The sequence below is a fragment of the Podarcis cretensis genome (genome assembly GCF_951804945.1).
Source record: "Podarcis cretensis genome assembly, chromosome: 17".
NCBI lineage: Eukaryota > Metazoa > Chordata > Lepidosauria > Squamata > Lacertidae > Podarcis > Podarcis cretensis.
In genome coordinates, this window is record NC_137187.1 from 32,458,517 (window position 1) to 32,486,310 (window position 27,794).

The 27,794-nt window shown below is 49.1% G+C and overlaps 1 protein-coding gene across 1 annotated transcript; it reads left to right on the forward strand.

Annotated features, from left to right (window-relative positions):
* The first annotated feature begins 528 nt into the window (after positions 1–528).
* Positions 529–27,300, forward strand: SYDE1 (synapse defective Rho GTPase homolog 1). Its single transcript, XM_079959285.1, has 8 exons — positions 529–998; positions 5,504–6,217; positions 10,551–11,264; positions 12,837–13,054; positions 14,087–14,213; positions 15,753–15,910; positions 21,844–22,072; positions 23,361–27,300. Exons 1-8 carry the CDS (start codon positions 908–910, stop codon positions 23,795–23,797), a joined length of 2,688 nt encoding a protein of 895 aa, XP_079815411.1. The 5' UTR covers positions 529–907; the 3' UTR covers positions 23,798–27,300.
* The last annotated feature ends 494 nt before the right edge of the window (positions 27,301–27,794 follow it).

The following is a 27,794-nucleotide window of genomic DNA, read 5'->3' on the forward strand; positions in this document are numbered from 1 at the left end:
ACCATACAAATTACTTCTCCGCCCAGTTGCTTCTGTGTGTCTCCTTCAGTCTGCAGGGTGAGTTTTCTCCGCTTCCCCGTCTGCCTCCCCCCCCAGCATTGCCCCCTCCCCACACTTTTCTCTGCGGATTCTCTGCCCCATCCGGATCTAGCCTGCAGATCTACCCTTGCGGGCGGTCGCATCGCACCAGCCCCTCGGAAGAAACCCACAAGCGCCAGCCCAAGCAGCAAGCGGACGGGGAGCCCGGGGGTGAGCCGACGGATGGGCAGCCGGCGCGACAGCCCCTTCGAGCTGCACGGTCGGAGGTGATGCCAGCTGGGCACGCTTTGCCCCGGGCGGCCCCGTCCGTCCCGCTTGGGCTCCGGGCATGCGGTGCGACTGCGATCGCCGCCGTTCTCCGAGGGCAGATTGGATCCGCCCACTGGGCGCTGCTGCCTCTGCAACTGTGGGTGGGCTGCAGCGGGGCTGGCGGGCGGCGGAGGGATGGTCCTGAGTCCTGCGACCGCCCTCCTCTCCTCCTCCTCCTCCTCCCCGGCCCAGGACGGCGGGCCACCCTCCCGCCTCGCATGGAGCCTGGGAAGGAACCGGGCGCCCCTCGGGACGCCAGCGGAAGTGGCTTCCCCTCGCCCGCTCCTCGGGGCGGCTAGAAGCCCGAAAAAGAGGCCTGGCCGACCCTCCAGGCTGGGCGGGCTCCGGGCTGAGTCCGACGGGGCGGGCGGGCGGGCGGGCGGCCCTCCTCCCTCCTCTCCGCCTCCCCCGAGTCGCGGCCACCGGAGCAGCTCAGGGCTCGGCAGGCATCCGAGGAATTCGCTCCCGCCGAGCGCGGCGCGAGGTCCGGGCGAGGCGGGGCGACGGGGCCGGAGGAAGAGGGGGGAGGACGCCGCCGCCGCCGCCGCCCCGTCGAGTGATGGCCCAGCCTCTGCTGCGGAAAACTTTCTCCCGCCTGCGGGGCAAGGAGCGCCTGGGGCGCAAAAAGGCGGCGCAGCGCAAAGAGCCAGGTAAGGGCGCCCCGGGGAGACGGGGGTGGGGTGGGGTGGGTGCGCCCCCCGCCAGGGAGCCCACCCCACCCTGCGCCAGCCAGCGAGAGGCGGGGGGTCCGCTGGAGGGCTGGGGCCAGAAGGCATCTCCGGCATTTCCTCTGCCGTCGCTGCTAAAATAGGCAAAAGGAAGCGAGGGGAAGGAGCTGCCAAGGATGGATGGGCGGCGGGTGCCGTCTTTCCTTGTCGGGGGGCTCTTTCCTCTCCAGGTGGAGGGGCACTTCTGCCGGGATATCCCCCACCTACCCAAAAAACAGGTCACAGATCCCTCCAGATCCCACCTTGACAGGCCCTGGTCAGAGTTTGGCCCCCCCATGTCACAAACTCGCCGGCCAACTTCTCAATCGCCTTGGCAGTGCCAGAGCCAGCCCAAGGCATTTTGCAGCCTGAGGCTAAGGGCAAGATGGTCTCCAGGAGAGGGTGCCGGGAAACCAGGAATTATGTTCACATGTGGTGGGAGTGTAAATATATATATTGGCAAAGGGTGTTTAAGGAGGTAACAGAAATCGCTGGGTTAAAGCTGACCAAAAGTCCAGAAGTAGCATTATTCTCAATTTATGATGGGGTGGACCTGCAAATTTATTGACAGCTGCAGGAGTTCTAGCTAGGAAGTGGAAGGGGCAAGGTGAATATAAAATGGAAGAATGTTATAAAGAGGTGTGAGATATAGCTATTAATGATAAATTAAGCTGCACTATTAAGGTAAGACGGGGAATATGCCGGAGAAATGATTTTGAGGAAGGTGTTTGTTGTAGAATTTGTACTGTTAAAATGGAAAGGGGCCAAACCATCCCAAGAGGAGTTGAAATTTTGGGAGGTTGGATAGTTACCATGGAATGGTCTTGGGAGTGGGGTGCACATTCATATTTATTTATGATTATTACTTTGTCAAAATAAAAATGAAATTATATGGGGGAAAAGATGGTCCCCTCCTTGGTTCCATGTTCTGAAGGTGACTGGGCTGATTCCATCTTCAGTACAGACATTAGGATGGCAGCAGTATCCCTGGCACACCCCGAGGGCTGCTGGCTGGTTTAGTGGGTGCAGGACAGACCGCCTGGCACACCCGCTTGTGTGCCCTCCAGCAGAAGAGGCAGAGCTGCCCCTCAGCAACTGCTGCCTGAGGTGCTTGGTTCCCTCTACCCAGTGGTCCTGCTGGCCTTGTGTAGCACATTCCATGAGCAAAGTGGAGGGGCTGGCCCAAGGTGGCAGCTTAGAGGGCAGGGGGTGGGGAGGCAGAAAATGGGCAGGTGGGCGAGTCAGGCAAGGGCCAGGCAGCCTGGGGGATACAACAAGTGCTTTGTCCCTGAAGTATCGTGTCTTTAGCCCAAGGACAGAGTTGTGCAGCCCCAATCCAGGTGAGCATCTGGCAGACAGGGAGCGGATGGTGCATGCAACTGCTGGTCACCACATGATGCCAATCTAGCTGGGCCATGGTGTAGTTTTGTCACCACAAATGCGTTTTTGTGACTGCCTGGCAGAAGCAGAATCCTGCACCTGGCAGTCGATGTGCCCACGGCTGTGTGAAATGTACCATTCAGGTATTCAAGCCCCGGAGATGTCAGCTGCTGTTTCCTTTAATTGGCTTTCTAGGCGAGCCATACAATTGAGAACAACCTTCATTCGGTATCCCTGCAACATTCAGTCCCACGGGCTCAAAATTCTGGGAGATCTGAGTTCACCTCGTTCTTTCTGGAAAAGCCCGTGGGGGAAGCCACACTTTCTCAGCCTCAGTACTCCTCCTGTAAAATGAGAGCAGCAATCAGACTTGCAGGGCTGAGATGCAAAGGCATTTTCAGCAGTGGCACTATCCTTGCAGAACTCTGCTTGGTCCTGGGTCTGCTAGCCTTTCAGTGCCAGGCAAAAATCTGACCCAGGCACTGGGAATCTCTTTCTGAACTGCTTGTAATAGTTGCCGATTTCTCCCTTCCCCTTTAAGTTAATTGCTGTTTCTAACTTTGTACTGTTGTTTTATGTTTTTATTGTTTTATGTTTTTATTGTTTTATTTTATGACCGAAAACCTCCCTGAAAATTCTAATGGAACTGAGGGGCTGAATAATAACTGGTTGTTTTTTTTAAAAAAACCAACACCCTATAATAATCATTTTTAATTTTTTTCTTATAAAAAAAGTAGGTTTCCTGGAATCTTTCCCTTGGGTTGTTGATTATGTGGCATAATATAGTGCCTCCTTCTTATTCCCAGTTGTGCATCTGAGTTTGTCTTTCAGTGGCAGGTAAAAACTCGGGAGGGAAATAAGTATTCAGATATAAGGTTATATGAAATGAAATAAGGTTCTCTAATGCATTTCCTGGGAGCAACGCATCCCAAAGCAGCACCAGGGTAGCTCATTTGGTCAGAGCACGATGCTAATAACGCCAGGGTTGCAGGTTCGATCCCCGTGTGGGACAGCTTCATATTCCTGGATTGCAGGGGTTGGATGAGGTGAGCCTCAGAGTCCCTTCTAACTCTATGAGTCTTGTGTTCTGTGATCGTTTGCTGCTCCTTCCACGTCCCCTTTTGCTCCTCAGCTGCCTTCTCTGTGGCTTGTATGTTGGTTCTTGGGCTGCTCCCTGATCAATGGAGCTCTTCGTGTGCCGAGTTACTCGTGGACCTACAAAGGGAGCTCTGTGTCTTGGCCGGGGAGGGGACTGCGCAGTAAACAACAGGAAATCCAACTTGGCACCGGGTCTGAGCAGCTGGGAGATGGGAGGGACCTCCTGGCCTCAGCTGCATTGCAGGCCTTGGCTGCATGTCTTCAGGCCAAGCCTGGGTAGGAGTGGGCTTCAACCCCTCCAGGACCCTTTCCCCCACCACCTTTCCTCTGCCCCCCCCATTGGTCCTCACCCAAGGTTTCTGTGAGTTGCTTCTATCCAGAGCATGGATGCAGTACTCCGAAATCTGCTTGTGCCTGCTGCTTTCTTCTGCTGGGGGTTCCTTTGCTGTCTGGATGGTTTCAGAAGTTTCCTCCAGAGTTTAAACAGAAGCACTCAAGTCTCAGTGAGCTCATCCCTAGGAACATTCGTTCATATTAGCCAGGTCGCCTCAGCAGCCCTGAATCCCTTAATAGTATCAGTCTGTGGAGATAGGCTGAGTGCTGGAAGGGAACAGAGTACAGTGGTACCTTGGTTCTCAATCCGTTCCGGAAGTGCGTTCCAAAACCAAAGTGTTCCAAAACCAAGGCACGCTTTCCCATAGAAAGTCATGCAAAACGGATTAATCCGTTCCAGACTTTTAAAAACTACCCCCAAAACAGCAATTTAACAATAATTTTACTATCTAACGAGACCATGGATCCATAAAATGAAAGCAATAATCAATGGACTGTACTATAAAATAAATAAGGCAGTATTGTAGATGTTTAATTAAAAAATTCTTACCTGCACGAATGATAGTCATTGTTTGGATGGAGGGCTTTAACCCATTTCTGCAGTCACTCAATCCATCAGTAGCTGAACTGGTTTCCACACAGTCACAAAAACAAATTAACTGAAAAACCCTCAAAAACAAAAATGCAGAATAAATAGCAAAAGCAAAGGAGCCAAACTTAATCTGTTCCGGAAGTCCATTTGACTTCCGAAATGTTTGAAAACCAAGGCACAGATTCTGATTGGTGCAGGCACCCTGGAAACAATAGCTGACAGCCGCATGGGACGTTCGGCTTCCGAAAAATGTTCAAAAACCAAGTTTGGGAACCAAGGCGTTTGAGTACCAAGACACTAGAGAACCAAGGTACCAGTATAGTGGACTTTGAAGAGAGACCCAGAGTTCAGTTGGCACAACCCTTTCTTGTTGGGTAGCTCCAATGTGAGGCTGTTTTCAAGCCTAATTCCTATGTGTCTGTGTATGCGGAGGGTGTCACAGTGCATGGGGACATCTGTTTCAGCGCCCTGAAAATGCCCCCATGTGGCAGATAGGCTTCAAAACAGCCCTGTGTCTGCATGGGGGGTAGCCTGAAAAGGGGAGATGAGGAGACCCCGTCTGTTGCACCTGGTCCACGGGCCAGCTGTTCTGCTCCATCCCAAACAGGATAGCTGGCACCTAAAGCTTCCCTAAGAGCTTCCTTTGCCAAGTCTCTGCTCCTTTCCAGTTGCAAACCACCATATTGTTCAACAAGGCCTTGCCTAATGTTTAGCCAGTGTGGTGTAGTGGTTAAGAGCGGTGGACTCGTAATCTAGTGAACCGGGTTCGCATCTCTGCTCCTCCACATGCAGCTGCTGGGTGACTTTGGGCTAGTCACGCTTCTCTGAAGTCTCTCAGCCTCACTCACCTCATAGAGTGTTTGTTGTGGGGGAGGAAGGGAAAGGAGAATGTTAGCCGCTTTGAGACTTTCAGGTAGTGATAAAGCGGGATATCAAATCCAAACTCTTCTCTTCTTCTAATGCAACAAATTCAGTGTGTTCTGAACTTGGGTGGTACAACCACACACACACACAAACACAACATGCTTGTTTCTGTTCCCCACAGATTCTCCTTCCGAGGCTCCATCAGCTTTGGAGTCCCCCACGGAGTGTGGGCTTCTCCCACCGGGTGATGGACGCGCCAAAGGGCCCGCCGTCTCCGTGTCGAGGAAGCAAACCTGGGCCAAGTTTGCTTGGAGCAGCCAGGAAGACCCTCGCAGCAGGAAGCTGAGCTCTCCAAATGCTGCACAGATACCTGCTGACCTTGGCGAAACGCTGTCCCCAGAGAGCCATCCCCACATTGGCTCAGCGGCAACTGGGCCCAAGGACGCCGCTGAACCATTGGTCGGCCCAGCAGAGACCCGCACCTCCGGTATTGGTGCCAAGTGCAGCAGCCAGGGGGCCTACCTGCAGAGCCTGGAGAGGAGCAGCCGCCACTGGGTGCTCTCAGGGAAGACCCAGGGGGCAGAAGAACCTGCGGCCAGCTCCAGTACGGAGCAGGAGCCCAGCACGCTCTGCAGCAGCGAAGGGGATATCTGGTACAATCCCATCCCGGAGGATGAAGACCTTCAGCTCCCCAACCTTGACAAGAGGTGGGGCAGTGGTGCTGAGAACAGGAGCAGGAAGGGGAAGCCAAGGGAGGCCAAGGCTACAGGCGAAGGTCACCACCTGGCTGACTCGCAGCAGGCAGGTGGCGATGGTGTGCGGACTTCGCCGAGCCATGCAAAGCCAGCGAAGCAAGTGAAGGAGCCGAGCAGCAGCCACCAGTCCTGGGCCTTTGGTGAGAGATCATTTTTCTAAAACGATCCCCACGTTTTTACCATAGGGGTGGGAGAGCTGTGGCCAGATGTTGTCAGATTCCAGCCCCCGTCGGAGCCTGCAAGCATTGGCCAATGATCAGGGATAATGGGAGTTCTAGTCTAGCAACCTGTGGAAGGGGACGCGGGTGGTGCTGTGGGTTAAACCGCAGAGCCTAGGACTTGCCGATCAGAAGGTCGCCGTTTGAATCCCCGCGATGGGGTGAGCTCCCCTTGCTCGGTCCCTGCTCCTGCCAACCTAGCAGTTCGAAAGCACATCAAAGTACAAGTAGATAAATAGGTACTGCTCTGGCGGGAAGGTAAACGGCGTTTCTGTGCGCTGCTCTGGTTCGCCAGAAGTGGCTTAGTTATGCTGGCCACAACCCGGAAGCTGTATGCCGGCTCCCTCGGCCAATAAAGCGAGATGAGCGCTTCAACCCCAGAGTCGGCCATGACTGGACCTAATGGTCAGGGGTCCCTTTACTTTTACCTTTAACCTGTGGAAGACCACAGGTTCCCCCTCCTTGGTTTACAGCATCACTTCTCCATATTTCCCCCTTTCCCCTGCCTCCAGGGTGGATTTGATTTAAATCCAATTGATTTAAATCACGAGTCAGTAAAGACTTGATTGATTTTTTTTTTTTTTTTTACAGAAAGTCTCATTCTTGCTGGTATAATCTTAATATTTACAGCCAGATGAAGGTTTCATTTTTGGAATAATAAATTTTCAGAGTAGTTTTTACAGTTACATCAAAAACTACTGATTTGGTTATACTATTAGAAATACATAGAGAGATCATTATGAAATTATTGTGAGGTTTAATAAGCTAACTGTTTATATTTAGACAACTGCACTTTATTGGAAGGAGGAAAACAATCATTTGGCGCTGTGGTTTAAACCACTGAGCCTCTTGCTGATCAGAAGGTTGGCGGTTTGAAAGCATGCCAGTGCAAATAGATAAATAGGTACCGCTGTGGTGGGAAGGTAAATGGTGTTTCCATGCGCTCTGATTTCCGTCGCGGTGTTCCATTGCACCAGAAGCGGTTTAGTCATGCTGGCCACATGATCTGGAAAGCTGTCTGTGGACAAACGCTGGCTCCCTCGGCCTGCAAGCCGCAACCCCATAGTCGCATTTGACTGGACTTAACCATCCAGGGGTCCTATACCTTTTACCTTTTTCGTTAACTGATGTGGTTAAACAATTATTTAAAAAAGAAACTCAGACTGAGTTTTAGCACACATGAAAAACTTAAATCCTTGTTTCCTGATGAATAGCCTTTGGACTATAATGTAACTTAAATAGAAAACTATCTTTAGAAATATTTTTTCCTCCAAAAGCATTTCATTTTAAAAATCCTATTTAAATAAAAAAACCATTAAAAAAATATAAATCATTGATTTTTATCCACCCTGGGCTTCACCCATCGCCTCTCCCCCCCATCCCCTCTCCTGGCTCCATGGCCTCCCAGCCCCATTCTTATGGCATTTCTCCTTTCTCATCATCAGGACCAAGTTAATGACACAAAACCCCACATATCTTAAGTATAATAGAAACATCGCCACCCAACCCCCCATCTCCCCCCTTTCCCCCTTCTTCTTTCTAATGTCTCAACAAATGACACTGATCTGTAAAAAATGTTACTTGAAGAAAAAGAGAGAGGGAGGGAGACATTGCACGTACTTTTGTAAACAAATCTTTAATAAAAATACATTAAAATAATAATAACATCAGGGCCAAATTAACTGCCCCTCTGGCACAGCTGTCCCAGGGCAGCAAGCCAGGTTGCCTTGGGGCGTCATGTGAGTTTTATTCCTCTGACGTTGCGCGTATCTCACATCAGGGTTTTGACGTGGAAGTGCTCTTGGATGCCCTGGTTTAACAGGAAGGCTTTGCTGCTCAGCCCCTCTGGCCCTTCCCAGCCTTCCTTTCGGCTTGATGTCTCATTGCCCTTCTGCCCTCGTCTTCCCCACAGTCCCAGCCTGGCAGCTGCCCGTTTGCATCTTACAGCACCCATTGCACTACAGGCCAACTCAGTCTAAAGCAGATTTTAATAGGCTGCTTTATTGTCCATTTAGATCAGTGGCTCACTGAGTGACTGGCACTGCCTCCTGCGGGGAGGGGGGGTTAATTGGGGGGGCACTGGAGGTGTAAATGACTATCAGACTTCGAAAAGCTGACGTGTTGGATTTAGAAGGTTTTAACAACGTATTTGGGTGGCATGCATATTTGTGGTATGATAAGGTCAAAGCACATAAAGCATTTAAAAACCATATTGTCAGTAAAGCACTGTTTAATGTTTGGATAAGATATAAGGACTTGCTTGAAAATAAAACCCCAAGGTGGCTGTCACCAATGGAAGTGAAGGCTCAGAAAAAGCTCAATATGGAGGCCAAATGGCCGAAATATTGGGAAATTTTGGAACAAGATGGAGACAGACTAAAATTGCAGAGTTTTGAAAAATTAAAAAATAGAGTGCGAGATTGGCTTCATTATTACCAGATAATGGAGGCATATAATTTGGACAAAAAAAATTGGCTTCCAGGTGGAAAAATCAAAATTGGAAACAGAACTGCTAGATCCTAAAATTAAGAACTTATCAAGAATGTACAACTTGCTGTTGAAATGGAACACTCAGGATGAAACGGTGAAATCTGTTATGATTAAATGGGCACAAGACGTTGGACATAATATTATGATGGCTGACTGGGAACAGTTATGGACCACAGGTTTACGGCATGTAATGCCTTAAGAGAGAATATAATGAAAATGATTTACAGGTGGTACATGACACCAGTCAAGCTTGCAAAAATCTATCATCTGCCTGATAATAAATGTTGGAAATGTAAAGAGACCGAAGGTACACTCTTTCACCTTTGGTGGACGTGCCCAAGGATTAAGACCTTCTGGGAGATGATCTATAATGAAATGACCACTGCGTCAGGTTCCTTCAGTTCTGCTGAATTAATTTGTTTTGATCGTATTTTGAACAAATGTGCAATTTGTTGTTGCTGTTGTATTGTGTTGCTTTATTCCACAGTGGATTGTGCATGTAGACCTCTCTTCTGAATAATGTTTCTTGTGGGGTAGCAGAGGTGGCCCTGGGGATGAGTTTATGGAATCAAGGGGGCGGTGGCTCAAAAAGTTTTGGGAGTCTCTGGTTTGGATTACAGTGGTACCTTGGTTCGCAAACTTAATCCGTTCCGGAAGTCTGTTCCAAAACCAAAGCGTTCCAAAACCAAGGCGCGCTTTTCCATAGAAAGTCATGCAAAATGGATTAATCCATTCCAGACTTTTAAAAACAACCCCTAAAACAGCAATTTAACATGAATATTACTATCTAACGAGGCCATTGATCCATAAAATGAAAGCAATAAGCAATGTACAGTACTATAGAAGAAATAAGACAGTATTGTAGATGATAAAAATTAAAATTATTATTTTTCCCTTACCTGCACTGATGATAGTCATTGTTTGGATGGGGGGCTTTTTTCTATCTATCTATCTATCTATCTATCTATCTATCTATCTATCTATCATCTATCCATCTATCCATCTATCTATCTATCATCTATCTATATCTATCTATCTATCTATCTATCTATCTATCTATCTATCTATCTATCTATCTATCTATCTATCTATCATCTATCTCTATCTTTCTATCTCTATCTATCTATCTATCTGTAGCTGAACTGGGTTCCACACAGTCACGAAAACAAATTAACTGAAAAAGCCTCAAAAGCAAAAATGCAAAATAAATAGCAAAAACAAAAGTGCCAAACTTAATCCATTTCGGAAGTCCATTTGACTTCCGAAATGTTTGAAAACCAAGGCGCAGCTTCTGGTTGGTGCAGGTGCCCCGGAAACAATAGCCGACAGCCGCATTGGACGTTCAGCTTCCGAAAAACATTCAAAAACCAGAACACTTCTGGGTTTTTGGCGTTTGGGAACCAAGGCGTTTGAGTACCAAGGCACCACTGTATTTGTGCATTTCTTTGACCAAATCTTTATTGAGAAGCAGCTGATACACCTGTCAATAATAACCATTGCCCGTGAAAATGGTCTTGCGATGCTGAATTGTGGGTTCTCTAGTGTGCGTTTTGTTTGGCTTTGGCGTATTCTTCTTTGCAGTGCCGTTGTAACGGAGAGTTTGCCTGCGTTGTGCCCTCCAGGGGTCTTGGTCTACGGCTTCCACCAGCCCCAGTCGGAACAGAACCCCAGAGCCCAGCTGCCACTCTTTCCCCCGCCTCGGGGGTGATACCCACTGGGTGAGTGGCACTTGGTTTGACCTATCTTATACAGTTTCTCTCCGCAGGGAAAGCGGCAGTCACTAGTGAGGAGCCTGAGGAGAGGGCTGCGGGCGCCGTGTCAGCGGCCCAGAGCCCCAGTGCCCCCAAGAAGGGCCACTCCAAGGCCAAGTCCCCGGGCCCCGTGCGCAGCCTCTCGATGAAGATGAAGAAGCTTCCGGAATTGAGGCGGAAGCTGAGCCTGCGCAGCTCCCGGACCAGAGAGCCGGACGGAGGCCCCTCTCCCAAGGAGTCGGGCAACGTCATCAGCCGCTATCACCTCGACAGCAGCGTGGCTTCCCGGCAGACCCTGGCGCGGGCCAAGGCCGCCAGCAAAGGGGGCTACCTGAGCGACGGCGACTCCCCAGACCTCCTGGCGAAGCCTGAGGCCTGCCTGGGTCTCGAAGGGGGGTCCTTCCGACCGTACAGCTTCGCCGAGCAGCCCGGCTGCCTGCCGCACCTGTCCGGCCTGGTCAGCATCCACCTTCTGGGGGTGCAGGACTTCAGGCCCCCCAAGGCTGAAGCGAAGGAGGTCTTCTGTGTCCTACAGGTGGACTCGGTCAACAAGGCCCGCACGGCCCTGCTGCCTTGCCAAGCAGCCTTCCTCAGTCTCAACCATTCCTTCCAGCTGGAGCTTGAGGACGCCCAGCTCCTCAAAGTCGTGGTCTTCTCGTGTGACCCTGCGGTGGGCAAGAACCGAGTCTGCTGCCATGGCTCCATCCTTCTGCCCCATGTTTTCCAAGGTGATTTATTATCTTCTCCCACCCCTCACCATTGAAAACCCAGCCTTTTTTCTCCAAGGAGCTCAAAGTGGCTTGTGTGGTTCTTCCGTCTCCTTATTTAACTCCCACAACAACCCTGTGAGGTAGGTCAGGCAGAGAGGCAGCGACTGGTCCAGGTTCACCCAGTGAGTTTCACGGCTGAGTGTGGGATCCAACCCTGGTCTTCCATGTCTAGCATTTTAACCACTACATCACAATGGTTCTTTCTGTTTAGGGAAATCTTTAATGTTTGATGTTTTATCATGTTTTTAATATTCTGTTGGGAGCCGCCCAGAGTGGCTGAGGAAACCTGGCCTGATGGGCGGGTATAAATAAATAAATAATTTATTATTATTATTAAGCAGCAGGTGGATAAGTCTGTTTCTAGGGGGGCAAGCAGAGAGGTTTGAGTGGTGGTGGTGCTTCAGGTTAAGAACAGTTTCAGGTTAAGAACAGACCTCTGGAACGAATTAAGTACTTAACCCGAGGTACCACTGTATTATTACCTGCACCTCCCTGGGCATTGATATACTGCAGAGCAGAATCCTCAACAAAGGCCAGTGAAATAATTCCTTCAAATAACTATCCATTGTATTTTCAACAGTGACAGCATACCCCCCCCACCAAAAAAAGGACAATAAGAAAATAACAAAACAGAAAAAGAAAATTCAGGGCTAGATTGAAGAGGAATGGTGGGGACTGCATCCCTTTCTCCTGAACCTTCCTGAGAACAGGAGGACAGTATAGATTGGGAACCGTGGTTTGCGGAAGGGCATAGTTCAAAGGCTGCAGAGGGGAGAAGCTGGGAAATATTGGGAGAGGAACAGCAGGAAGAAGAAGAAGCACCAGGGGAGAGACAGCTGACAGACTCAGGGTCTTTGGAAAGCCTTCCTGACCCCGCTTCTCCCAGGATCTGGCGCGCATTGAGAGTGGTAGAACAGAAAGCTCAGAGGCAGAAAGCACAGATCAGCTGGAGCAGGGATGACATAGGATAAGGGAAACTGAGGGGGTGAGACTTACTCAGAGCAACACTGCATTCCTTCGCCTCTCTCTGTGAATATTGAATAATGTACTTGGTAAGAACTCGTCTTGTTTATCTGCTTCTTGGCTGCCACCGTGGGAGGGATAGGATTCCCCGAAGCCTGACATCTTGGCTCTGGGGCTTGGGGAAGAGTGGATTTGAACTGGTGAAGGCAGACCAGGTAATGTGTTGCCCCTGTATGTGGGCTGAGATCCCCTTGCTGGCCGGAGGGAATGAATAGCTTGGGTCACAGAAGCTCCACGTTTGGGCCAAACATGACCAGGTGGGGAGTGGTGGAAGATTCTGTGGCAGGAGAGGGGGGTGAAGACAGATCCAGATGTGAGCACAGACCCTGTTTTCTGTCCAAGGTGCTGAAGTGCCCGGACAGGCCTCTTCCATGGTTGTCACTTGACAAAGACAGATGTCACCGGAGCTGACCTGATAGTGTGGCTTTGCCAAGGGGAAGGGCGTGGGGTGGAGTTGAGGGACCAGGCCATCCTCACAGCATCTCTCTCGGCTGCCCCTCCTTCCAGGTTGCAGGAGCCAACAGCTTGCCATGCAGCTGGAGCCACAGGGCCTCCTCTACATCAAACTCACCTTGGTAGACCAGTGGGATCCAGCCAGCAACCAACAGGAGCCCCAAGTCTTTGGAGTGAAGCTGAGCCAGCTGGTGGAGAGGGAAGGGGCTGCCATCAAAGTGCCATTGCTGATCCAGAAGTGTGTTGCCCAGATTGAGAAGCGGGGATTAAAGGTAAATGCACTCTCTCTATCTCTCTATCTCTCTTTCTCTCCATCCACCCATCTCCACTCGAACTAGGCTCTTCCCAGAAGGCATGGCATGGCTATTAAGGGGGTGAAACCTAATCTTTGCAATTTTTTGTCAGTGAGGAGTCTTAAAAATACATTTTTGGGTGTAAGGAAATCAAATCTATTATTTTTGTGATTGGACAACATTTAGCTTGCTAGGTCTACATTTGATTAAGAAGCAGATAAACTGCTCTTGGAAAACCGAAGGATTTTGATTTTACCTTCTGAAAGTGCCAGCTAATGTAAAATACAGTATGATTTATAAATAATACTAATACTAATATAAAATATAACTCCAAGTATTGGGCAATTTTAATGATTTCTGTGTACAGTTGTACCTTGGGAGTGGGGGGTGTATAAGATTGTGCATGGAGAAAATGGACAGGGAGGTTTTTTTTCTCCCTCTTTTGTAACACAGTCATACCTTGGAAGTCAAACGGAATCCATTTCAGAAGTCCGTTCAACTTCCAAAGCGTTCGGAAACCAAAGCGTGGCTTTTGACTGGCTGCAGGAACTTCCTGCAGCCATTCGGAAGCTGCGGAAGCCCTGTCTGACGTTCGGCTTCCAAAAATAATTTGCAAACCAGAACAGTCACTTCCGGGTTTGCAGCATTCAGGAGCCAAAACATTTGGGAACTAAGCTTTTCAAAATCCAAGGTACGATTGTACTTCGATACACATTTTGTTGACCAAATAAAACTAAATTGATTTAACCAAAATATCTTTTGGATTCCCAAGTCACGTTACAACTTTTTAGCACCGCTCACATTTGGAATTTGAAAGATGAAAAACTGAGCATGCCCTAATGCACTACTGAACCTGCCAGGGAAATGCCTTAAGCCAATGGGCCTCAGGTTTTGGGCCAGACCTCCTCCCTCTCTCCCAGGTTTTCCTGCAGCCAGGTCACCTGGCCTATGGAACAGCCCTCTGGAGAGGGGGCCCTTTTGCCCAAGTGACCGGCTGTGTCCTGCTTGTAGGTTGTGGGCCTGTATCGCTTGTGCGGCTCGGCGGCGGTGAAAAAGGAGTTGCGCGATGCTTTTGAGCGGGACAGCACTGCCGTGGTTCTCTCTGAGGACCTCTATCCAGACATCAATGTTGTTACAGGTCAGTGTCCTTGACCCCCAGCTTCGTATTCTTCCCTGTGGGCCCTGCAGAAACCAAACCCTGGCTGCTTTGCGGAGTCTTTGGGGAAGGTAGAGACACATCTATGCAGCTGTGCTTCCTATCTACTCTTGGCTGGAAATGCTGGCAGGCACTCCTGGTTTTATACTGCTTCCAAAGTCAATAATGGTCCTTTAGGAATTGCCTTGCTCCCTATTTGCATGCATTTTGACTTCTGAGGGGCAGGTGTTTTTGAAGGGACAATGAGGGAGTCCTCCAGGGTATCGCAGTCTTCTGCAGCCCGTAATACTTCTGACCGAACCTCAAGGGCTGAGGGCTGTGCACATGTGATGTCGGAGAAGTGGCCTGTTGGCAGGCCTGGAGTATGGCGGGGCTTTTCTGAGAAGGCGGAATCTGCCAATTGTTCGGATCATGGGAAGGGGAAGGGGGAGGCAAGCTCCAAATCATAGCCATTGGAAAGGAACTCGGAGGTCATCCAGCCCAGCCCCGAAGTGCAGGATGCAACTACGTCATCCCTGACCGGTGGCCATCCAGGCTTTACTTAAATGCTTCGAGCAAAGGGGAGCCCATCCACCTCCTGCGGCCGTCTGCCCCCCTGTGTCAAGCAACCCTGCCCGTTTTGGACGGTTTCTATGTTTCTCCGACGGTTTTGCTACCTTGCCATTTCCACCTGCTGGTTCTCCTTCCACTCTCTGGAGCTCCAGAGATGGTGAGGTGAGAGGTGGGGTAAAAATCTCCCCAGCACAGGGGGAGAGGGAGAGATTGAGAGATTATGAGCAGAGGGCCAGGAACTTTAAAGATGAATGGGAACCCTTTACAAAGTATTTGAAGACACAACAAAGTGAACTGGACTCTTTGGCAGGTTTTGAATAAACATTCACAAACTTTTTATTGATAATAATCAGCTAAATAGTTTGAGGATCTATACAACTTTGTAACATGCAGAAAACAGCAGTCTCAGAGAAACCAAGACTGGAACTGAGGGAAGTCAGGGGGTGGGTGGGGGGTGTTTGTGTGGGAGGGTGGGGGGAGGGAGGAAAAATGGGGTGAAAACAAGGATGATAGGTTTTTGGATAATGAGTCTTGTTTTAATTTTGAATAAAAAACTTTTTTAAAAAAGAAACTCAGTGAAATGCATATATAAAAATAGTTTTAATAAAAATAAATCAAAACCATATCGTCCATCTGTTTCCGTCTGGAAGAGCAGCTGTGTAGGTCTGTAGCAATAAAGGGGTCTGGCCTGGCCCCTTTCCAGCCCTCCTGCCTCCCCCCCCCCCCCGGCCCTGTGCCTCAGTCTTTGCATCCGTCACCCTCACAGTCCTCCCTCTTTGAAGGAAGCTTTTGCCTGAAAATGTCCCTTATGATGGGATAGGGCAGTTTAAGGTGTGGCAAGAACTACTCAGTACCATGATGACAGGAGCCCTCTCTAGTAAGGACTGAGTATGGGAGGGGACCCGTGGTGATGGTTAAATGGACTGAGGTATTTTCTCCTTTCCTCCTCCCCACTTGTCCCTCCCCCAGGAATCCTGAAAGATTACTTGCGTGAGCTCCCCACACCTCTCATCACTGACCCACTGTACCAAGTGGTCCTGGAAGCCATGTCCAATCGGGCGGCTGGGCAGGAGGCGAAAGAGACGACAACGACAGCTCTCCTAGATTGCCTGCCAGAAGCCGAGAAGGTGAGGACCCCCCAGAATGGCAGCTCTTCTGAGCCCAGGCCTCTCTGTTTGTGCCAAGGGTGACACACCCAGTACTAAAAAAAAAAGTGAAGGTAAAGGACCCCTGGATGTTTAAGTCCAGTCAAAGGCGACTGTGGGGTTGTGGCGCTCAACTTGCTTTCAGGCCGAGGGAGCTGGTGTTTGTCCACAGACAGCTTTCTGGGTCATGTGGCCAGCAGGACTAAACCGCTTCTGGCGCAACGGGACACTGTGACAGAAACCAGAGTGCATAGAAACGCTGTTTACCTTCCCACCTATTTATCAACTTGCACTGGCATGCTTTCAAACTGCTAGGTTGGCAGGAGCTGGGACAGAGCAACGGGAGCTCACCCTGTTGCGGGGATTCGAACCGCCGACCTTCCGATCGGCAAGCCCAAGAGGCTCAGTGGTTTAGACCACAGTGCCACCTGCATCCCATTATACCCAGTAGTGTAGTAGCCTCAACAGGCTGACCACAATGTGGCCCTTGAAGGAGTTTTGGACTCCCCATTGGAGGAAACGGACTTTCCTTCCCATCAGAACCAGGCCCATCAAATTCCCCCCAGGTTGTTGTCACTGTTGTTGTTTTGAAAAGAAGCATCCTCATCATTATTATTGTCATCGTCATTTTTTATACAGAATAGTTATTGACATAAGTACATGCAAAATGTAGTAAGAGTAATGAATGTGAAAAAAATGCAAATAGAAAAATAAAATGAGAATACAGAGGGGAGGGGAAAACATGGAGACCACTGAGAGTGCAGTGCTGCATAGGCTTGTCACATATAAGAAGGAAAAGGTGAGCCAAATTAGTTCTCACTAAAGCCTCGCCACATATTTATTGTGGAGCAGCCCAAAAATGAAAGGATGATAGGAAAGAAGAATGGCAAGCAAAACTTATGGACTACGCTGAAATGGCGAAGCTTACGGGAAAACTCAGAGACAAGGACAATAAAGACTTTTAAAAAGAATGGGAACCATTTATGACTCACTAGCAGGCTTTGAGTAAACATTTACAATTAAGGAAAAAAGTGTATAAGGAGCAATGTTATAAAATCTTAATTGGCTAATTGCTTTATGGCCCCAATTAGCCCCAGTTTATTGCGGTCCGGCACACTTCTTAGCCAAGCTGCGCCGACCTTCTTCTCTCCGGTTTCGCCTTGCAGAGTAAAAAACACAGCGGAAAAAACTGTTGCTGCTTGCTTAGATCCAAACACACCAAGCTCTGTGTCCAAATTTATCAGTTCTTTATTGCAGCAAAATATTTACAGCTCAGCATTTCTCAGATTCTCCTGGACTGCTAGCATTCATGGCTGCCTTCTCTTTCAGAGACAAAGAGAGAACAGAGAATAAAGCTCCTCCCTCCTTCCAAACGTCAGAATGTGAGGCATTACTCAGAATATCTTAACCCTATAAGTTCTGAATCCCAACACCCCCTCTTGCCTTGCATTCTGACGAGACCTGTGGATGTACCTTTGCAGACCTCTGTGAGATCAATCCCTTCCCCAATGCCTTGCGCCCTCTCCTGGCATTCCTGTCAGGCATCTGTGGAACATCCTCACAACTCTCAGATTCGCACTGTGCGAAACTTACCCACGCACCTGTGGCCTGATACCTCTCAGGTGGAATACCCTTCGTTGTGCGACTGGACCGCCTGGGCACAAGCTCAGGCACTTCCTCTGACTCACTGTGGTCAGCAGGTGTGTCCTCTGCATCCCGGGATTCCCCCTCTGACTTAAAGCGTCTTCGAATCCTTTGCATTACCCTCACAGGAGAACTAGGCTCACTCTTGGGCTCTCTTTTTACAACTTGTGGAGATGCCCCATCCTGCTCCTGACTTTGGTCAGTGAGCTGATTGTCATCAGCAGACTCAGCCCCTGGCTCTCCTTCCTCCTCATCAGAACCTTCCTGCTCTGAATCAGAAAGACATTCTGAAAGAATATCACGCCTGGCAGGAGTCTTTGACCTTTCATCCTGCTCATAGAACTCAGCGTGTTTACTGATCAGCAGCTTACTCTGATCACCTGACGGGTATGCAAACCTCCATGCACGAGCCGCTGGCTCATACCCACAGAAGATCATTTTCTGGAACTTGGGTCCACCTGGCCCTCGCAAAGCTTCAGGCACCGGCACCGAGGCCATTGACCCAAACGCACGGAGGAAGTGAACCTGAGGTTTCCTCCCGTGAAGCATGAAAAACGGGGTGTCTCCTACCACTGAATTGTAGGACCGATTCCAGGTGAAGCTCACATATTTAATTGACTCCATCCAAAACCTTGGAGGTAACCCAGAATCTGACAGCATCACCTGTGCAGCTTTAACCAGAGCCTCACTTCTGAGCTCTGCCACCCCCCTCTGTTGAGGAGAAGTCACTGTGTGACTTATCCCTTTCTTGTGAAAGAACTTCTGCAAAGCAGACCCAGTAAACCGTGTACCTCTGTCACTAGCAACTGCCTGCACTATCGTGGAGAACCTTAGTTCCACCTCCTCAATCCAACTTCTAACCAGCTGTGCTGCATCTTCCTTGGATTTGAGACCATGTGTCCAGGTGTTCTGCGAAAAATCATCCTGCAGCGTCAGCAGAAACCTGGCCCCTCCCAAACTTGGTTCCTTCATGGGACCCAACAGATCTATGTGCACAAGATCAAAAGGTTTTGTGGTTACCCTCTCCACCCTGGGGTAACTGCACCCTTTTACCTTTGCCTGTCTGCAAGCCTGACAATCTAGGACTCTTGCACATTCCTCAATTCTACAGCCTTTGCTAACCTCAGGTAGCACTTGTAGTTCTTCAAGAGAGCTATGAGCTGTCTTCTTATGCCAAGCACAAGCACATGAAACATGAGTGGGAACTGTAGCACGCAGGGCTTGTGCTTTCTCAACCTTCCCCTCACCCTCCAGAGATGTTTTAAGAGTGAAGAGATCATTCTGCCCCTTTGCAACTCTGACCAGTTGCTTCCCTCCTTTGGAGATTGTACAAAAATCGTGTTCAAAGCAAACCTTAAACCCCTTTTTCAACAAATAAGGCACAGATAAAATACAGTGTTGCATTCCTGGCACAATGCAAACTTCCATCTGCTCCTGCAAAACAGAAAAAAAGACATTTGCAACGTTAGTTACATTTTTCTTTTCTCCATTTGCAAACCGAACAGTTTTTCCAGCTGGAATTGCCGTGCAATTCCACATCTCGACTGCAGGGGTCTCTGGAATCAGATTGCGGTGAGCTCCTGAGTCGATTACAAAGCATAAGTCATTGTCTCTCTCAGAGCTGTTCTCAAACAACGCCATAGCAACAAACGTCTCACTGCCCCCTCTCTTTGGGCTTCTGCAGCTGTTCTCTCTGGTTGTCTCGGCAACCAACTCCCCCTTGCTTAGGACCTTGGCAGCTTCCGTAGAAGTAGCCTCCTCCGTTGCCTTGGAGACCGGACTGGCCTCTGCGTTCCCACGCAACTCTTTAGGCCTTATCTTCACTTTGTCCAGGTGGCCGACCTTGAAGCGTCTAGCTCTTCTCCGCAGCTTTCCAGACTTTGGCTGACGACGATCACCAGTGGAAAAACACTGCCCAGGGCTCCTTTCAGCTGGCCTGGCCCCCCTTCTTCCGGAAGAGCACTCTGTGCCAGCCCTGCCCTCGCTGAAACTGCGTTTCACTTCAGCACTCACAGTGGAAAACTTTTGAAACTTGCCTTTGGAATTCTCAGCCCCCCCGACTTGCACCTCAGGGACTGGGGCTACAGCCATTTCCAGGCTCTTCATGACTTCTCCAGGGCCCTGGCCTCCTGCTGAAGTTTCACACAAACTTCTCAGCACCTCCCAGGCAGCCCTTGCTGACTTTACGCCTTCCAAACTAGGCAAGAGCGATGCGTGTACGCATGCTTTCAGCATAGCAAGCTCTCTTTGCATTCTCTGCTGGCTATCTTCAGGCAACGCAGCCTCAAAGCCTGCAACGTCTGTCCCTTCAGGAACTGGATTTAGGGGTAGTGGCTCCTTCTGGCTTACATCCCAAAGCCCAGTAACCAGAAACCAACCCCTTACTCTTCTGGACCAGGTTGCCCAACTTCTTAAAGTGAGCTTTTCAAGCGGAACGTCCTCAAGGACCTGGCTGTCTGCCATTCTCTCCTCTTCCCCGGGGCCCCAGCTGCTACTCACGTAAAACCAGTCAGCTCTCCAGCACCCGATTTTTCAGCTGCTTTCCCAGCTCTTCTGCCTCTCAGCATCAGGCAAAAACACAGAACGCAGACCTCCGCTTCGGTAGCGTCTTCCCAGCTGACCAAGCTGACTTCAAAGCACACCGGCAGACTTTCAGCAACAGTTTTACAAGCGGTAATTAGTCCATAACCTGTTATACAATCTTAATTGGCTAATTGCTTTATGGCCCCAATTAGCCCCAGTTTATTGCGGTCCGGCACACTTCTTAGCCAAGCTGCGCCGACCTTCTTCTCTCCGGTTTCGCCTTGCAGAGTAAAAAACACAGCGGAAAAAACTGTTGCTGCTTGCTTAGATCCAAACACACCAAGCTCTGTGTCCAAATTTATCAGTTCTTTATTGCAGCAAAATATTTACAGCTCAGCATTTCTCAGATTCTCCTGGACTGCTAGCATTCATGGCTGCCTTCTCTTTCAGAGACAAAGAGAGAACAGAGAATAAAGCTCCTCCCTCCTTCCAAACGTGAGAATGTGAGGCATTACTCAGAATATCTTAACCCTATAAGTTCTGAATCCCAACAAGCAATAGTTGGGAAAACAACAAATCGTAAGATGCAATTGGGAAAGATATGGTATAAAAATGATAAGACTAGAAGAACAATTAGTAGAAAGATTTTAAAATCAAGGTAAACAAAATTAGCAGAAGTAGCAAATATTTAAAGAACCAGAAGAGGAGGTTGGGGGAAGTCAAGGGGGGTGTGAGATTTGGTTTCATGAATTTCTCATTGTATGACTGTGGAAATGGATAAAAGCCCCACATCCAAACAATGACTATCATCAGTGCAGGTAAGAAAAAAATGTAATTTTAAATTTTATCATCTACAATACTGTCTTACCTATTTTATAGTACAGTACATTGATTATGGCTTTCATTTTATGGATCCATGGTGTCGTTAGATAGTAGAATTCATGTTAAATTGTTGTTTTAAGTGTTGTTTTTAAAAGTCTGGAACAGATTAATCTGTTTTGCATGACTTTCTATGGGAAAGCACGCCTTGGTTTTGGAACACTTTGGTTTTGGAACGGACTTCCGGAATGGATTAAGTTTGCGAAACAAGGTACCACCATATATAGAAAGACCTCCAATATTTGATGTTCATCAAAATGGCACTAGCTGCTGCAGGAAGATAACTGTTTTGAATGGAATGGTTCGTGCATTTATTAAACGAACAACAAGGACCCAGTCCTGGCACTCCAACCCTTGGAGCCTGGTACCCATTTGCCCATCATGCACAAATCTTTTGAGTTCATGCTACTTGCTTAGCCAGAATGCCAGTGGCTTCCTATTGCAATTCCAACTCACCTCCTTCCCAAAAGTAGGGGATGTGGCACTGTCAGGACACTTGACACAAAAATGGAGAGTCCTTAATAGACCACTTTTATTTGACTAGGTAAACATTTTTCTACAATGTTAACTCATCTGCATAGCCCACTAAACCCTAGTGAAATCCTAGCCGCTGTTCTGACATACATGAATAGCTTATTCCGCTCTTTTGGCAAGGCCTGTCCTGTTATGCCTAACAAAAAAGCTTCTGGGTTTTTTTTAAACAAACGTTATTTTAAACATCTTTTTCATTTCGTTGCAAACCATTTCCCAGTAGTTCTTGATTACTTTACAGTTCCACCACATATGGTAAAACTTTCTCTTTGCACTTCCAGCACTTATTAGAACTTTTTCTATACATTTTGGCAATTTTCTCTTCTTCCATTTTCTAGGCCACCCTGACAATGCTGTTGGATCACCTCAGCCAGGTTGCTGCTTTCCATGCCTTCAACCGCATGAACGCCCAGAACCTGGCTGTGTGTTTTGGTCCTGTGTTGCTGAGCCAGGGAGCAGCGGGGCCGGGCCCCTGTGGCCCCAGCCACCACCACCGCACCATTGCCAGCACCATGGACTTCAAGCACCACATCGAAGTGTTGCATTACCTGCTGCAGGCCTGGCCAGGTGAGTGCCAAGTGGGGAGGCCAGTGGGCAAGAGAGGGCAGGTGCCCAGGAAGGGGCTGGCTAGAGGCATGCGGTGCTCTGGGTTTCAGTGACATGGAGGGCCCGGCACCTGCCAGCGTTCACGCTGCAGTTATAATAATTTAATAATAATAGTACAGTCGTACCTTGGATTTCAAACACCTTGGCTCCCGAACAAATCGGCTCCTGAACAAATTGGTTCCCGAACAATCGAAACCCAGAAGTGAGTGTTCCGGTTTTCGAACAAATTTCAGAAGCCGAATGTCCGGCACAGCTTCCATGGCTTCCGATTGGCTGCAGGAGCTTCCGAACATTTGGGAAGTCAAACAGACTTCCCAAACGGATTCCGTTTGACTTCCAAGGTACGACTGTAATGTTATTGTTTATATGTCGCCCATCTGACTGGGTTGCCCCAGCCACTCTGAAACATTAGCAGGATTTTAATCTCACTTGTAATGTAACAAATACAGTGGTACCTTGGGTTACATACGCTTCAGGTTACAGACTCCGCTAACCTAGAAATAGTACCTCAGGTTAAGAACTTTGCTTCAGGATGAGAACAGAAATCTTGCTCCGGCGGCGCAGCAGCAGCAGGAGGCCCCATTAGCTAAAGTGGTGCTTCAGGTTAAGAACAGTTTCAGGTTAAGAACGGACCTCCAGAACGAATTAAGTACTTAACCCGAGGTACCACTGTACTATGGACAATATGGATAGATACAAAATATAGATTACTAAATAATATGCAGTTGAAAATGTTGACAAAAGGACCCATGGGGGCATGGGGGGGTCTTGAGAATCAGAGTAATCTCTTTATATGGATGTGTATTTGGTATGGCTATAAATTTATATTTGTGAAATCAAAGAGAAATGATTAATAATAATAATAATTAGGGTTTGGATTTGATATCCCACTTTATCACTACCCTAAGGAGTCTCAAAGCGGCTAACAATCTCCTTTCCCTTCTTGCCCCACAACAAACACTCTGTGAGGTGAGTGAGGCTGAGAGACTTCAGAGAAGTGTGACTGGCCCAAGGTCACCCATCAGCTGCATGTGGAGGAGCAGGGAAGCAAACCCAGTTCACCAGATTACGAGTCCACTGCTCTTAACCACTACACCACACTGGCTCTCCGAAAATAAAAGAAACTGGAATGGCTTCTATAAATCCAAAACTGTCCCTGGAAAACAGGGACACTTGGAGGGCCTGTGCCTCAGGCCTTAGTGAACCAGATGCATTTGGTTTTCATAACTTGCTTTCCCTTTCCCTTCAGCCCCACGCAGGGTAACCGAAGAGGAGGGCGAGTGCCCCCTGCCCATGAAGCCACCCCAGCGCCACTGCCGCCCTCCCTTGGACCTGCCGCTGTTGCAGACCACCGTTGTGGCTCGGAGCCGCCCTCGAGGCCTGGAAAGCCCTCCCAGCAACCGCTACGCTGGGGACTGGAGTGTGTGTGAGCAGCAGTTTTCGGCGGGGCCCAGGCCGGGCGGCGACACAGACTACGACGAGGTGGCTGGCAGCGAGAGCGACAACGAAGAGGACAACAGAGAGGTGACTCTGCCGCACCACAACCGAGCCATCTTCGTAGGAGACTTCGCCTTGGTGGAAGACTCCGAGGCTCCCATCAGCGCGAGACTCAACCTGAAGGACTTTGATGCCCTCATCTTGGACCTGGAGCGAGAGCTTTCCAAGCAAATCAATGTCTGCCTGTGAGCCGTTCTCTCGGGGCAGAACATTGCGAGGCCTAAGGAAGGGCCGAGTGCGCCTCTGCCGGGCCCTTTGGACAGCCAGGCTGTGACCAAGCCAAGCTCAGGTGGTTGATCCTGCCTCCTTATCAGTATTCTTTCGGATCACGGTACTTCGAACCAAGTGGTCCGTCTTTTGTTGTTTTCGTATGTCTTTTCCCAAAGGGAGGTGCTTTCGCTGTGACTCTGGCTACCAGAGTGCAGTTTGTAGAGCGCTTTCAACCTCCTAAATTTCCACCGTGAAATTTATTGTGCGGGGACAGGAAGGAAGCGTTTCTTTTTCCTGCGTGTCGGCGGTTTCAAGGAAGAGAGGAGCTGACCAAGATGTTGTTTTCTTTGCTTGATAAACGTTGAACCGGTAGTATTTAAGTAGCACGTTTCTCCTCATCATCCAGAGCACTTCCAACAAACCCTCGAAGGTGGGTCAGTATTATTACCCTCCCTTTATTATAGATGGGAGCCAAGTTTGTGAAGCTGTCGCTTGCCAAAGGCAAACTCCTCTGCGAGTTTGTGCCTGAGCTCAGGTTTGAGGGATGCCCTTGGCAAAGCGTCCTGCAGGCCCTCTCTGGGTGGGCTTATCTGTCAGAGGCAGTGGTCTGGGCAGCCAAGAACTTCCATTTCAATTTCCCACAATGCCCCTGAAGGAGCATCAAACTGGAGCTTTCTGGGAAATTAAAACAAGAACTCCAAGTCACCTGGTGCTGAATGGAGCACGGAAAATATGTTTGGGGTGGGGGGCAAAGGCAGGCATCAATGCAGGGGAGAGCAGGGGCATAGTATGGAAGGGGGGCTGCCAGGGCGATGGCCCTGGGTGCATTTTTTAAGAGGGTGATGCACATTTGGCTTGTCATAGCCCCCTGGAGGTTCCAAGATGGCCCCAGGGCCACGTTGGCTGGCCAGGCTCCCCACTGTGCAGGAGGGCAGGCAGGGGGGCACTCTGGCAGTGTTGGTGGCAAGGGCTAGGCTGGCGCAGCAGGCTCCATTCACCCTCCATGCCTCACCCCCCTGGTGAACCCCACCCTGCTTCAGGCACCAGCAAACCACGCTATGCTGCTGGGTGAGGAGGCTGACCAGTTGGTTCAAGGGGTCTGCATGCTGAGGCCAGGCCTAACCGTGTTCCCCTAATTCTAATTTACGGTTTTTAAAATGGTGCAGCTTTTGTTTTGACTGTGGAACTGGGTGGGCAGTTCATTTTCACTTTCTTCCTGCCTGAAAGTAGGGTTGCCATATTTCAAAAAGTGAAAATCCAGGCAGAAAAGTTATTGAGCTTTTTTCTTTGCAAAATTGGATGCTTTTGAGCTATTTCTGAGCAAAAACGACACTGCCGACATCAGCTGCCGTACGTCCAGATTTTCCAAGACATTTAGCCGATTTCCACCCGGACATTGCTTTGCGGCTACAGTATTCCGGGTAATTCCGGATGTATGGCAACCCTACCTGAAAGTGAAAGGCTAAACTCTATGAAATGCCCAAGTCTTGGGGGGAGGGGCAAGGCAGGAAACCCCAAACCCAGTCTGTTCCTCTGCCCTGGAAGACACTAAAAGTGCAAGGGCTGGGATCCCAGTTCCTTCTCTGAAAATTCTCGCAGCCCTGTCTGTGACAGGGGCTTCAGTATGATCCTCCCTCTCGTTCTGCATTGCTGTGCAGCTGAGATTCCCCCTCCGGTGCCAAGACCTTTCTACGGCATCATTAGCGGCCCCTGACTCTGCTAAATTTCTGCTAAAAGGCAGAAATAGCCTGCTGCTAAATGGGATGGGAGAAAAGGAGAATGGTGCCACCTTGCCAGAAAAACAAATAACCCTGCCCCATTTGCATCAGAACATGCCCTTGCAGGATCAGCCCACTATCCCATTTAGGTCAGCATCCTGCCCTCACAGTGGCCAACGAGGACCTGAGTTACAACATCTCTCTCCCTGGCTGTGATTCCCAGCGACTGGCCTGTTGCCTCTGGCGGTGGAGCCAGAATGTAGCCTTCATGGATATAGAAGCCATTGATAGCCTCATGTTGCATTAATTTGTCTAATATCCTTTGAAAGCCACCAAGGTGGGTGGGCATCGCTACCTCCTATGGAAACAAGCTCCACACGATTAGCTATTCACTAGACTTACTTTGGTCTGTCCCAAATCTTTTAATGGTCAGCTTCGTTGGGTAGCCCCAGCTCCTAGTTCAGTCGTACCTTGGATCCCAAACGCCTTGCAAGTCGAATGTTTTGGCTCCTGAACACCGCAAACCCAGAAGTGATTGTTCCGGTTGGCGAACGTTCTTTTGGAACCCGAACATCTGACGGGGCTTCCGTGGCTTCTGATTGGCTGCAGGTGCTTCCTGCAGCCAATCAGAAACCGTGCTTCGGTTTTCGAACGTTTTGGAAGTCGAACAGACTTCTGGAACGGATTCCGTTTGGTTTCCAAGGTACGACTGTATTACAAGAAAGGGAGAACACCCCCCCCATCCATTTTCTCCATGCACAGTCTTATACACCCCCCTCCCAAGTTGCAGCCTCGTGGAGGCTTTGCTCATTCTGGTTGTCCTTTTCCTGAACTTTCCCCCAGCTCTACAATATCTTTTCTGAAGCACGGCAGCCAGGACTTTTTACACAGTGTTTCAAGTGTGGCTGCACCTTAGGCCTTCTGTAATGGCACGGCGATATTGACAGTATTATGTTCAAGTCCTTTTCCAATGATTCCGCCCCCCTCAACATGGGATGTGCCCCTGTGTGACAGGTAGTGTGAGTCTGACTCTACCTGAGCACACCTTTTTCGGAAGCATCTCACCTTCCGGCGGTCCTTTGCGGCACCGGCTAGTTGGCTAACTCCTCCCTTTCAAAGCGGGAGGAAGTTTTCCAGTGGAGAATGGCCGCCACTCGCTTCATCTTAGTCCGCCATATTGGGCTAGGCCAAGATGCTCTCCCCATAGGCCTGGTTAAACCTTTTAACATTCAAGTGGGGCAAGCATGCCATGGGGCAAGGTGTGTCTCAGAGGGCCTAACTACATGTGACTGAGGCAGCCCCAGCATGTGCCCGCCTCCCCACTTGCTGAGATGCCAATACAGTTGGCACCTCCCTTGCCAGCAGCTGCCACAGAACTGCAGAGGGGTGTGAGAGCAGCTCATGTGCTCCTTTGACCAAATAACGCCAGAAGATACGTGCCAGCAGTATATGTCCCCTGCAATAGATTTTTAGACCCTTAGGGTGCCAGGCCATAATCGAGCTGAGAAATCGGGACTTCATTTCACAATCCCCAGAATGCTGTGTACCTGTGTTGGTTATTTCCACATCCTTTTCAGTTTCCATCGTTTCCCCTTAATGCTGCCTTTGCGATGCAGTTTTCAGCTGATAGGACACCACGTTCTACAACTCGGGAGTGCAAAGCCATAGCCAGCCTAATGAAGAAATGCGGTACGGAAGATGTGGGCGTTTTTAAAAAAATATTTGTATGTCCTTATGGACAATTAAATATCTGTGAATGTACAAGTCTGGCTGTTTTTGTTTACGTCAGTGTGGGAGAATGCATATGGTATTCACGTGCGTATGACGTATCTTGGGGCCTCGATCCTGTTTTGCACAACAGTCGTTTTCCGCCATTCCAGCACTTGGCTGAACTAAATATAAAACCACCCAACCTCCATACCACAAAACCCTTAATTCTCTAATAGGGAAGTCCAGTGTTCCTTTCTTAACCCAATTAAAAAGTAAACACACACACACACTGTGATGTGGTAGAATACACATCGCTACCATTCCATTGTGCGGATGGTCAAAACGTGGGGAAAAAGTGTACTTGCATTCACAAAATAATGACTTTGATCCTTTATATTAGATGTCATGGAAGTGGAATCTACACGCATATAAAAAATGCTGTGAAAATGCTTTTACAAAAAAACATTTTGAAAAATACATTGAATTTTGTATAGCTCACCATCGCCATCTAGTGTCACATTTGTATATTGCACTTTACAGCACATTTA